The sequence below is a fragment of the Brienomyrus brachyistius genome, chromosome 3 (genome assembly GCF_023856365.1).
Source record: "Brienomyrus brachyistius isolate T26 chromosome 3, BBRACH_0.4, whole genome shotgun sequence".
Lineage (NCBI taxonomy): Eukaryota > Metazoa > Chordata > Actinopteri > Osteoglossiformes > Mormyridae > Brienomyrus > Brienomyrus brachyistius.
In genome coordinates, this window is record NC_064535.1 from 18579670 (window position 1) to 18591150 (window position 11481).

General features: G+C 41.0%; 1 protein-coding gene across 7 annotated transcripts in view; it reads right to left on the minus strand.

Moving 5' to 3' along the window:
- The window catches only part of hspa12a (heat shock protein 12A), a 48156-nt gene extending 38041 nt beyond the window's left edge, over positions 1–10115 (minus strand). For 2 of the 7 annotated variants that reach the window (XM_049008775.1, XM_049008773.1), the window contains exon 1: positions 8925–9059. Coding sequence is in view for 3 of the 7 variants with exons in the window: in XM_049008769.1 (XP_048864726.1) it covers positions 9549–9588 (40 nt within the window). In the remaining 4 variants the exon portion in view is untranslated. Of the gene's footprint in view, positions 1–8924; positions 9226–9548 lie in introns of those variants that run through there. The other 5 variants (XM_049008769.1, XM_049008770.1, XM_049008776.1 and 2 more) reach the window with 5 other exon arrangements.
- Positions 10116–11481: the final 1366 nt, after the last annotated feature.

Consider the following 11481-nt stretch of genomic DNA (forward strand, 5'->3'; position numbering starts at 1 on the left):
ACAAAATATCCCGCCCCACACTGCAATGCCATTCGGCGCCAGTATCAATTTTTTACGCCAGTGGAAAACAACACCTTGTAGTACCGTACTTTTGCTACCTTCTTGAAGTAGCAAAACTAAGGTCCCTGGTGCAGTGACAAAGTGTCCTTTAAAGAGAATGCAGAATTATGGGTTGCTTGAGACTCTGGGGAAATGTTGGAGTGCTTCTTTTGATCTAGCTGACGAAGGCAGAAGAACCATTGTAATTTAGAAATGAGATTACACAGAGGTGTGAATCCAGATCGCATTTTTTTCACAATTAATTGTGCAGCACTACATTAAAGTTGGCAAAACGGAATGAAACAGGCCTCTCATGTTAACCACACATTCGCAAATTGAATGAACCAGGATTCTCCATTATGCCCTATGTGGAGTGAACAATGCCGGTAATACAAGACACTAAAAGCAGAAAAACAAAGCTAAGCCCTCAATGCAAATCCTTACCTTCATCCCCCTCAAAATTCCTAGCCAAGCAAGAGAAAAAGGTCTTAAGCCAATTTATATTAAGAAAATATAAAATGTTTGCTTCCAAAAGAGAAAGGAGCAGCAGTCAAATGAACTCAGGCAAAATTAAACTTTGGTTATCTCTGCAACAGTCACCACCATTTGAGAATATTATTTGCAAAAGTTATGCATTAGTCAACCGATTAACTGTAAACATTGTGACTCAAAAATAATATTATATAACACATTTCATTAATTTCATTGGGCTATCTTGTGGTAAGGGCATGCTCTGAACGTCTCTAAATCAATCACACACACATTGAACACGTGGGCTCATAGAGATGGGACAGGGAGCTGTTCTGCTACCCTTCAACCTGGTCAACCACCAGATCCTACAGTGACTTTAAAATGGCACAGCACTACTTAACTTCAGCACAAACCATCTGGGAACAGAACTGATAAGCGGACCCTGTGACCCACAAACCGGGTGCATTTAAAGACAGAAGTGTGTTGACTGTGTATATAAAACACATCAAAAAGGCAGATTCATTTCCAGGTTCCACCTTTAAGGCGTGACATGGCAAATGGAGCTTTGTCCATGTGAACAGCACCAGGAGCTAATGGCTGATTGAGAACAGATGGTTCTTATCTCCTACCCCCAGCAGCACCTAGAACAAATGGAGCTTCCCGAGGGGAGTAGCCTCATGTTTCCTCTCATCTACTGATCAGCCTTCCCTCAAGGACCCTGAGCTTTCTGAGGCTGCCATACTTAAGCAGACCCCACAGAATACACAGCATGTTACCTTGTTATGTATGTCCCCTTCGAAGTATGAACTCAAAGCACCGGCAGATGTCATGTAGAAACACATGTAGATGACAGAATATATTCTGCTACATCGTTTCCTGATTTACTGTCATAAAAATCACTTCAACATGCCAGAGAGTACTCCCTGCATCCTACCTGCCTTCAACTAGGGCTGCAACAACTAATCAATAATCGAACAATCAATAATAATCAATAATTAAATAGTTTATTTGTCATCAATGGTTGCAGTTTTGTAATAAATTGTAAATAGTGACAATACCAACTAGCAACGTTGACACTGGTGTGGTAGATCTAGTCCATACTTCACTTTTCTGCGTGTCATTACAGTCCGCGCACGGCTGTGTGCGCAAACTCATGTGTACATGCTATATTTATGGGTGGATGCAGATGGTAGTGGTTTGCGCATGCGTACAGTAATGATGTTCCACTATACCTATAGAGGGGCAGATATATTGCAAACACCACAAATACAAGCAGCGTGGCAAAATGGAAAAACTTCTGTGAACAGTTTTAAAGCGACTAGTTAATAGGCTTGGTTGGCATTAGGTAAGTAGTATTTCAAATTCTCAGAGGCAAAACTAACTAGGAACCCCCCCCCCCCACTTGTGTTATGACACAACTAATCAATTAGTTGTTCGTCTAATCACGACTAATTAACTATCAGAATAATCTTTTTTTTGCAGCTCTATACAACACATTACAGTTATTATAGCACCGGATTCACTGACCTTCCCAAGGCGTTTGGTGGCATGACGGACATGCCCATTGCGAGCAGGCAGAAGCCATTGTCACTCATGTGCCTGTGCTCTCATGAAGGTTTCCACCCCCTTGCACTTATCCTGCATTTGATTATCTCTTGGAAGTCGGAAATTCCAAGGTACATGATGTCACGTCCGACCAATCTCCCGTTCGAGCTACACATCTCGGAACAAACATGGCTGCCTCCATGAACACGCTGTTGTGTGTTGCTTTATATTTTAGCAGATTTGGAGCAAGATTCTTTTTTTCCAAGAGACAAACAAACAAGAAACACAAACTAGTCAAAGCACATTAAAAGCTTTATAAAATATTTTTATAGATATTCATAGCGATATTCCTTTTTCGAGAGGCGTACAAACTACAAACAAACCAAAGACACTAACAAGTCTGGTAAAAATCTGATATTGCAAGCTAGGATACTGTTTACGGTCATGATATGGTATTCTCTAAATCGACCACGTGCAATTATAACTATTAATACATTTGACAAAATAAACATTTTAACTATTTATAAAACAGAATTACTGTTGACTGTGTAAGCCGCCATGTTGAAATGACGTCACAGGGGAAACTAGGACAACAAAATCTGTCTGACATCAGTGTCAGAAAGGAGGCGTGTTTCCGACGGAAAGTGACATTTTTCGTGACGTTTTTATCTGAGTTCCGACTCAGAGAGAGATAATCGAACGCAGGATTAATCTCACTTCAGCATTCAGCTATCCTGCCAGGTACTGAGGGTCAATCAAATATTTATCGGGCATCATAATGTTAGGCTGGAGCTTCACCAACCAACAATCGGTGGTGGCCCCTAGGGTTTTCTCAGGATCATCTCGTGGCCCATCCTGCAGCGTCTTCTACAAATGCCTTCAGTCACCTAACACCTCCTCCACCACTAAAAGTTCTTCATAGAACTTCAACATGTTTCTCAAAGAAATGGATTGATGATATGCATGTAGAAAAAGATCCCCTCCCTCCCTGACACATTCTCCAACTGTCACAGCCCATGGCTGGGCTTGGAAGACCTACAAAAGTCTGACAAGTGCCAGATAGCTGATAAAGCTTAGATAGCAATCAACTTGACCAGAAACTGCCATGAAAGGAGAGAGCAGGGCAGAAATTGGACTGCAGCTTGGTTTCGCTGAGCCTTACAAAGTCTGCATTTGAACTCACATTCCAGGACCAAAACCAATTAAAAAAAAATCAATAACTGGAGAAACCTAAAAGCATTTGACTCAGTCAGTCAGTAATGCGTTCCCTGTTGGAATGTGTGCGACTGAATATAAACAGGTACATGTGTCTGCAAACTCAGGTGGCCACTGTAAAGACTAGATTAAATGTACGTGTAAAACACATTAACGTGTCCCTTATGATACACAGCAGTACCTGCGAGTGTTATATTTCAGTCCTCCTTAGTCAAGACTGAGTCCAACAGTGGGGTGAATTTGAGACCAAATCTGACTACCAATTTTTTTGTCTTCCCTTTTTCCTATTTTTGAAATACTCCCAATAAATGATGTAGAAATGTATCTGTAAATGAATCATGTAATACGCCTTGAGGCAACTCTTGTTATAGTAGATATGTAAAAATAAACTGAACTGAAATTTAAAGTGCACAAACAACTGAGTAACACTATATATGATATCTATCATGACTGGGACTCACAACATACTGATTTTCAGAAATGCAACTGCTGTGAGTATTTTCTGCCTTAAATGTGCACAATGGGGTCTCGCTGTGATGGGGTCACATGAGATTTACAACTACCGAGCTAGTAGCTACCATCAGCAAGCATAACATCATTTAAAGGTGCTATATTCTTGGAGTTGAATTTCATTCAACTGGCCTATGCTTGAGTGGAGTTCGCGTAATAGGGGTATATTTATTTTTGGGGATTTAATCAGCAAATTTCTTTTTTCGTGGGGACCCCAAATTTATTGCCAAGATTTCAAAATACCAGAGTAGTGCTGCTTTTGAAAATACACAAAATACAGTATAGCATGATCTAATGTATGGACAGTATAACAGTATGAAAAATTAGATACCACCCAAGCCTAAACTTACCCTAAACTTACCGGTTTTCCCCAGTCTCCCCTAATACATCGAAACATAACTACTCCAGAGAAGCTGAACAATGACTGACCGACTGTTTTTTGGAGACCAAGGTCTACGAAGTATAAGAATGAGAATTGTGGACACCAGGTTAATAAAGTGCAACAATATAATTATAAGATATTTTCTAGCTAGCTGGGTAGCTAATGCTAGATTTCTGTGTAAAACAAATATTATTCAGGAAGATTTTTCGAGTTACGGGTGTTAACACCAAATAAAAATTCACCTATGTGCATGACAAGACTGAGTTCAATAATATGTAGACTGGAGACCGGACTCAAATCCAAGTCCGGACTCTGGAACTGCAACTCTAGTATCTGCCTTTCTGAAAAGTGAAAGTGGAGACCCACAGTTCTGAAAATGTGAAACAGAGCTATATAAGAAGAAAAAGTATTTCAGTACTACTAACATTACATGAAAAAGTGGTAATGCTGTAACACTAAAAAACATGTATAAAAACAAATCACCTCTATTTCTCTGGATCTGTCTAAGATGATAATTTACAGAGTAAACAGTATGTATCTTAACACAAATCAGATGTTCTTCATCTGCTGTAATGCTACGTCGAAGATGAGTGTGAAGGGCGACCTCCTGTGCTACAGAGTCATTCTCAACTGCAGTGCTACACAGACTGCTGAATGCTATGCAGATACTCAGAAGAGCATATTCAGCTGACATTTGACCAGCACTGGAATTTCCTAACCACATGTAGTTCAAATGAGGTTCTGCTTTCTTATAATACTAGAATTGTTCATACTCTAGGAAAAGAACAGCTGGAAGCTGTGATTACACTACAGCTGCCACTTACGACTATTCTTCTACTGATCCATCTAGCGATTATTTTACCAATTGGTTGATTAATCTAAATAATTAATTTTCCTCCAGAAAATCACATTAACTTTAAGTTTTACATTTTATTTTGACAACAACAAACTGTGTGTCATCAAAGGGCTTTAGATACAGTAAAATCCCGTTATAGTGGACTAGCTTATAACAGAATACAGCCTATAACGGACGAGGTCCGCTGGTCCTGGCCGAGTGCCTTTAAGAACACGCAGAAAAAGCATCGGATATAGTGGACTCGCATATAATGGAATTTCGCATATAACAGACAAACAATTTGGTCTCCAGGGCTGCTTTTAGCTGTAGCTTTGTTCGGCTACGACGGACATACAGGCTCTGCCTACAAGGTGCGTTGCGTGCCGGTGATATCTCACGCATCTGGTCTGCTAAAGTTGGATTACTACATGTGGAATATAATAATCTATACCACAAGTGTGTCTGCTGGGGTGTGACATGAGTAAATGGTGTCCTGCAGTTGTGTTCTGGGCATACAGCAACTATGGATATAACGGACTTTGGATATTACATACTGTTTTGCCAGGTCCCTTAAAGTCCGTTATATTGGGATTGTACTGTAATGGATGTCGGCTTTTCGGCACTATACGGACATCATTTTTGCCCAGAATTCAACAAGCAGATTAATAGTATGCTTATAATATTAATGAGATGTGTATTGTGATGCCCAAAAGTTAGTAATCTGTATACATTCGGCATATCCTTATGCTTAGTAAATTCTGTTAGTGGAGCATGCCTCATGTATTTTGCAGAGGTGGAGATTTCAGGTCCAGAAAGTACAAATCTAGATCAGGATTTTGTTTCAACCAACCAGTTGAGTACTCTGTGACTGTGACTCTTTGCGCTCAACTGGTTGGTTGAAACAGAATCCTGGTCTGGATTTGTACTTTCTGGACCTGAAATCTCCAGCTCTAGTGTTTTGGTAGATCATAGAAGCTATAAGCACTGAAGTTGCGGTGAAGAAAAGGAAAACTTTAACATCTTTTAAAAGAGGAGACATTGTGGTTAAACTAGGTAAAAAGACAGTGGTGGTGTGGTGGTGGTTTTTGTAGATTAAAGTCCGACACTTTCTTGTGGTAAATATAGTTTTCATTTTTATTTCAAATTACATTTTTTTTTTAATTTACTCTCCATTTTCCTTTCAGATTTAGTTTACGATAACAACACTGGTCCTAACAAGCCCAATACACACAAACACACACACCGGCACTATCAATCAACAGTTATAAGGACAAAAGATATTAAAAAAAACTTCCATCCATCAATTTTCTGAAACCGCTTGTCCTATTCAGGGTCTTGGGGGGTCTGGAGCCTACCCCAGGGGCTATGGGCGCAAGACAAGGAACATGGACGTTGCTATAGCCGAGTATTTTAACCCTAGCCCCAAGTATTTTAGCTCCAATGCCAATCTTCCTTCAAAAAAAAAACATAAAGTCAATCCCCAGGTAAACTTCACTTAGCCCCTGATCTTATCGCCAGCTAGAAACACCCCTGGCAGGAAACAACCCAGGATGGGGTGCCAACACATGCAGGGTACACCCGCACACCTATGAGCAATTTGGTAACTCCAATCAGCTTCAGTATGTTTTTGGACTGTGGTGGAAACCGGAGCACCCAGAGGAAACCCAACGACAACACGGAGAGAACATGCAATCCTGGAATGCTGGTGGAGACACAAACCCTGGTCCCAGAGGTGTGAGGTGACAGTACTAACCATTGTACCAATGCACCGCCCCCAAAGCCTTCCATGCTAATGGGAATTTAATAAACATGAACCGAACAACACTTCCGGTGGTCTCGCCTATCCTAGCAGCCCATCATCCAGAATAGCCCCTGATTTCTCTCGTGCATAGCGCTCATGCCGCTGTGATACGCCATCGAACTTTGAACAGTGGACAAACCACCTTTTTGTTTTGTGATAATTAATTACATAGTGATATTGAAGAAAAACATTTCTTATGATGAATTAAAACATTTTAGAAATCATAAATGTAATTTCATTAAAATAATTCATAAAAAAGATGCATCGATTTCAAATAATGATGTTGATGCATTTACAGCATTGATGTCATCGACTACATCGACTAATCGCAGCAGCCCCGGATTAGACACCACCTATTCTCGTTGCATTAGAGATGTGTTTAGTTCATAGCATCTGCACAAACAGCTCAGACATTTGTAGAGTGAAAAAGAAGTGCTGTTCATCAACATAAAAAATTATGGAAGCTCTTTGGTGATCTAGTTAAAGTCTCACTAACACAAACTTATGTTATAACTGCATAAACAATGTCTCATTTTGTATATTCTTCCTGTGCAGCCTGAGTGATGTAGTCTGCATTTCCTCTTTACGTGTGACTGCAGCCTATTTGCACTTTATGTGCCGACCTTCAGAAAAGACAGTAAAATGGCCAGTTCGTCCTGCCCTAGGGGCCTCTGGGTTCCATATCAACTGCACAGACACTGGGGGGCACCTGGCTGAAACTGGAACCTTTCTGACTCATCATTTTATAGCATCCCTCATGATCACAGCACAGTGAGGCTCCAGTAAAAAAGGAGCCAATGTGACTCGCTCATCCTAGCTGCAAACCCACCCCCCTCCCCCCCCTTCCCCAGCAAGGAGACTCCAGAAGAAACCAGGAAGAAAGAGCAGCTCATACATCAGTATTCATGCTTTATTTGTAAGTATAAACAAAACTACCATTCGAAAAGCGATGGCCTTTGGTCCCTGCAGCGCTCAGGGTTAGTGGTTTCCAAGGACAACAGAGCATGAATGACCTTCAAAGCTTCCTGACCTGTCCTTAACCTGTCCCTTCCCACATGGTTACGGCATGCCCATGTATCTCTGAGCTAAAAGGCAGCTACACAAATCAGGCACACATTCTGTCAGCTGAACAGCAAACATCTCTGTGACAATTACCTAGCTTAAGAAAAACCTGGAGTGTAGCAACCTCTCACTGGGAGATGGCCAATGAAGCCTAACCCAATGGTGTAGCAAATATTGGAGGGTGACTGAAGGGAGGCTCACCCAGCCAAGGGGGCTGTTCACAACTGCACAGCGTTTACCAAAAGCCAACCAAAGCAGTGTGCATCGGTGGATCTCTACTGCGTGCCCTACAGTCCATTAAAGAAGCTAAACAAGTTGGCATTTTTTCATTCCACTACACTGGGTTGATAGATGAAAAGACTGGGGCTCAATTGGTGTATGGAACAGGATATGGGCAGACATTTCCATAACAGTATGACGTCCTGGGGAATTAGAAAAAAAAAGTAAAATAAGAGGAGTAAACCGTCAGCAAAGGCACTCGCCGTTCGTCTCCAGGCATGCTGAACTGCGGCAGCCTCACGCCTGCTCCATCGCTTCATGACACAAGTTGGCTAATATGCTCTGTCTGGCTAATGTCGCACTGCCTCATTTAACACTTCCTGAAAATATGATGGCCTTGCAAAACAACAGAAACATTCCTAAAGAACTGAAAACTGGCATTGCACGAATTTTGGAGAGCCGCCTTACTACGCATTTTTTTTCTACGGCACTCACCATTTTCTTTGTTTCACTTTTAATCTTGTCATTCATTTTTTTTCATCATTTAAGTAGAAGCTTATTTGCTCGTTCTACAGCCCACGATGCTGCTATTAAGGTGCGCCCCTCCCGTATTACATCATGACAGCTGGGGGATTGACCGTGTCCTTCCGAAAGGACATGCCACAGCTTCCTCTGCAGTCATTACTCATCAGATTATAACTATTCCAAAATGATCACGGTTCGCTGATACCATTACCACTGTACATTTACTGTACTATGTACAGTAGTCAATTATTCAAGCTATGCCGATAATTCGACGAAAGAATATGAACATGTCTGCATGAAAGTCAAAATTTAACGCTTACCTGCAACGTTCAAACAGAAATGCGGTATTAATACACGATGCTGGTCAATTAGCAATACGCAAAAGACAGGGAGAGGAAAATTCTGCGACGCTTTAATGAGGGACAGAGCATCCCAGCGCTGTTTTACCTGCCGAAATCAGCGAGCGGCTTTTGCTGCATTGAATCGGACTCCCCGGGGGCTCGTCACGTGACCAAGCTCTGCGCCTGCGATGCGCTGCTTGGGCTCAGTGACGTCTCACGCAAGCAATAAGTTCCTGCTAAGCGTTTACAGTTATTTCAGAAAGTTAATAGTATTCTTGGGTAATCAGCGGCAAAATAATAATTAAAAAAACTGTCTAAGAAAATCGTTATGTATGTATTAGCTATCGCCATGGGTAAGAAAAACTGACTATTAATGCCATGTAACACGCCACGATCAAACACCACATAAAAGATCCTTACATTAAACTTAATACTTTTAGATAATGATTTCTGAAAAGATTTAAGCAAGAAATAACGCTACAGCAAATCAGAAACTACAGTTAGGCAAATGGTAGAAAATATGCACGCCTCCTGCGGGTATCTACTCTGTCCTGCTAGCAAGTATCTTCGATCAAAATTACATTGCTTAAAGATTCTCTTTACCTGTAGTCATGTGGTCTATTGCAGAATCGTTCTCGCTCATCTTGTCCTTAAATATTCGTTTCCGGATGACTCCCAGGACCCTTAAAATTTGCAGTCTGAAAAAAAATCCCGCTCCTGCTTACTTCGCAGTCTGTGACATTGGGTGTTAAAAAGCTTAGTTATGCATTTAACAGTTTCCTCGATACTTTAGCCTCGCTTCCCTTTGGTTATTTGAATGTTAAACTACACATTTAAATCACGTTATGCCTAATTCGCTCATGTAGCGAAAGTCTCTCGTTGACTGTGGATGATTTACCAGCCAAAAAAGGAAGTGGGGACCTCTAAGTACTACTTTGGGATTGCCCCTCGTCCCGCCTCTCCTACTGGCTCACACGGCTGTTGTGGAGAGGAATGCTTCCGATTCCGCAGTGAGTCGGCTGCATCATGGAAGATGAGATGCGGCGCGGATGCCGGTCAGAAACCATCGCCCTACCGCACATCTCGGTCATAACACCTTCCATCCTCGTGTGTGCCTGCAGAAAAGAGTAATAAGGAATCTGCCCTGGAATCGACTGTCTGTAAGCTAGAGGTTTGTGTTGTTGTATTTTTAATTCAAATAAAAATACACCAGCGTGACCCTGTTCCGTTTTTGTATTCTGTCGTGTTTGTATCATTTGTACCTGGTCAGGGGACGTTTTCTCTTAACTAACTAGTACTATCCTACTGAATGAGGAGTGATTGAGAATGTTATACGCACCTAAAAAGCTTTTATGTTAAGAGGACAGGGCATTGACCAGGCTGTATTGTTGGTGTGACAGAGTGACTTGAGAATGAGCACAGGCACGAGTCATTAAATTTAAAACGTTACTACAGAAGCAAAAACAAGTGATACACTGTAATCTTCAGCAAGCAGATAGCAAAGTCTGAATATGCCCCACTAAAAAGATACAAGAGCAATGAAAATCAGTGGTCTGGCAAGCTGAGTTTGACATGAGCTTGCTGATTGCTCTATGCTGAGGTGGTTCAGGCTCTTGCCTACATTTAGACTCTCATTCCTGTCATACCAGCACACGCAGAATAGTATTTTACTCACACCCATATTGCTGTTTTATCATTCTCCCCACACTGTTCTAAGCTTCCACTGGATTATTTAAATTCCAGCTGCTCCTAATTTGACCTTCTTCATTTTATTCTTTTAATATACTTGACTTGCTCCACATGTGCTTTAAGGCAAATAGACAAATGTTATGTAGATTTATCAGTTAGTCCAGTGGTCCTCTGTCCTGGACCCAAATTGCAGTGTTGAGGTCATCCATCTCACTTCAAACGTCTGGCCACTTCTGTGCTAACTGAGATGGTCCCACTGCTGTAGTTAGTGAAATACTTAAACTCAGTTAGCTACTTGAAAGCCCAAGTAAACAACCAACGCAGAAAATGTATGCTGCAATGACCAGATAAGCTAGTCTCCTGAAAGGAAAACACCCATGTTTTCCTTTCAGTGTTCTCCTCTTTTCCATTTTTAAGATTAGTCCTCTGAGGGACTATTCCTTTCACTCTCACTCAAGACGTCCACACTAGCCGATCCAAGGGACTGATGTGCCACAGGTACCTGCAATGTGTGAGGCTATTTCTGCAGTTTCTATTGTTACTCATACCCATCATTTATTTCGCCACCTAGTGGTTGGATGAAAAACACTCAAGAAATGACGTATGAAATGATGTATTAATAGAGCAAATTGTACATTTTATATTATTTTGCATTGAATCTTATGTGACAAGCACCTTTTATATATTAGGATGGTACTTATTTACAAGAAAATAAATGTGTAAATATTTTAACAAATGTAACATTTCTAGAACATAACAATTAATTTTGTGTTACAGTAATAAATGTGTAATAAATTTAGACAAGTTACCTTTACTGACAACATTTGTCAGCTACAGCAGCATTAAC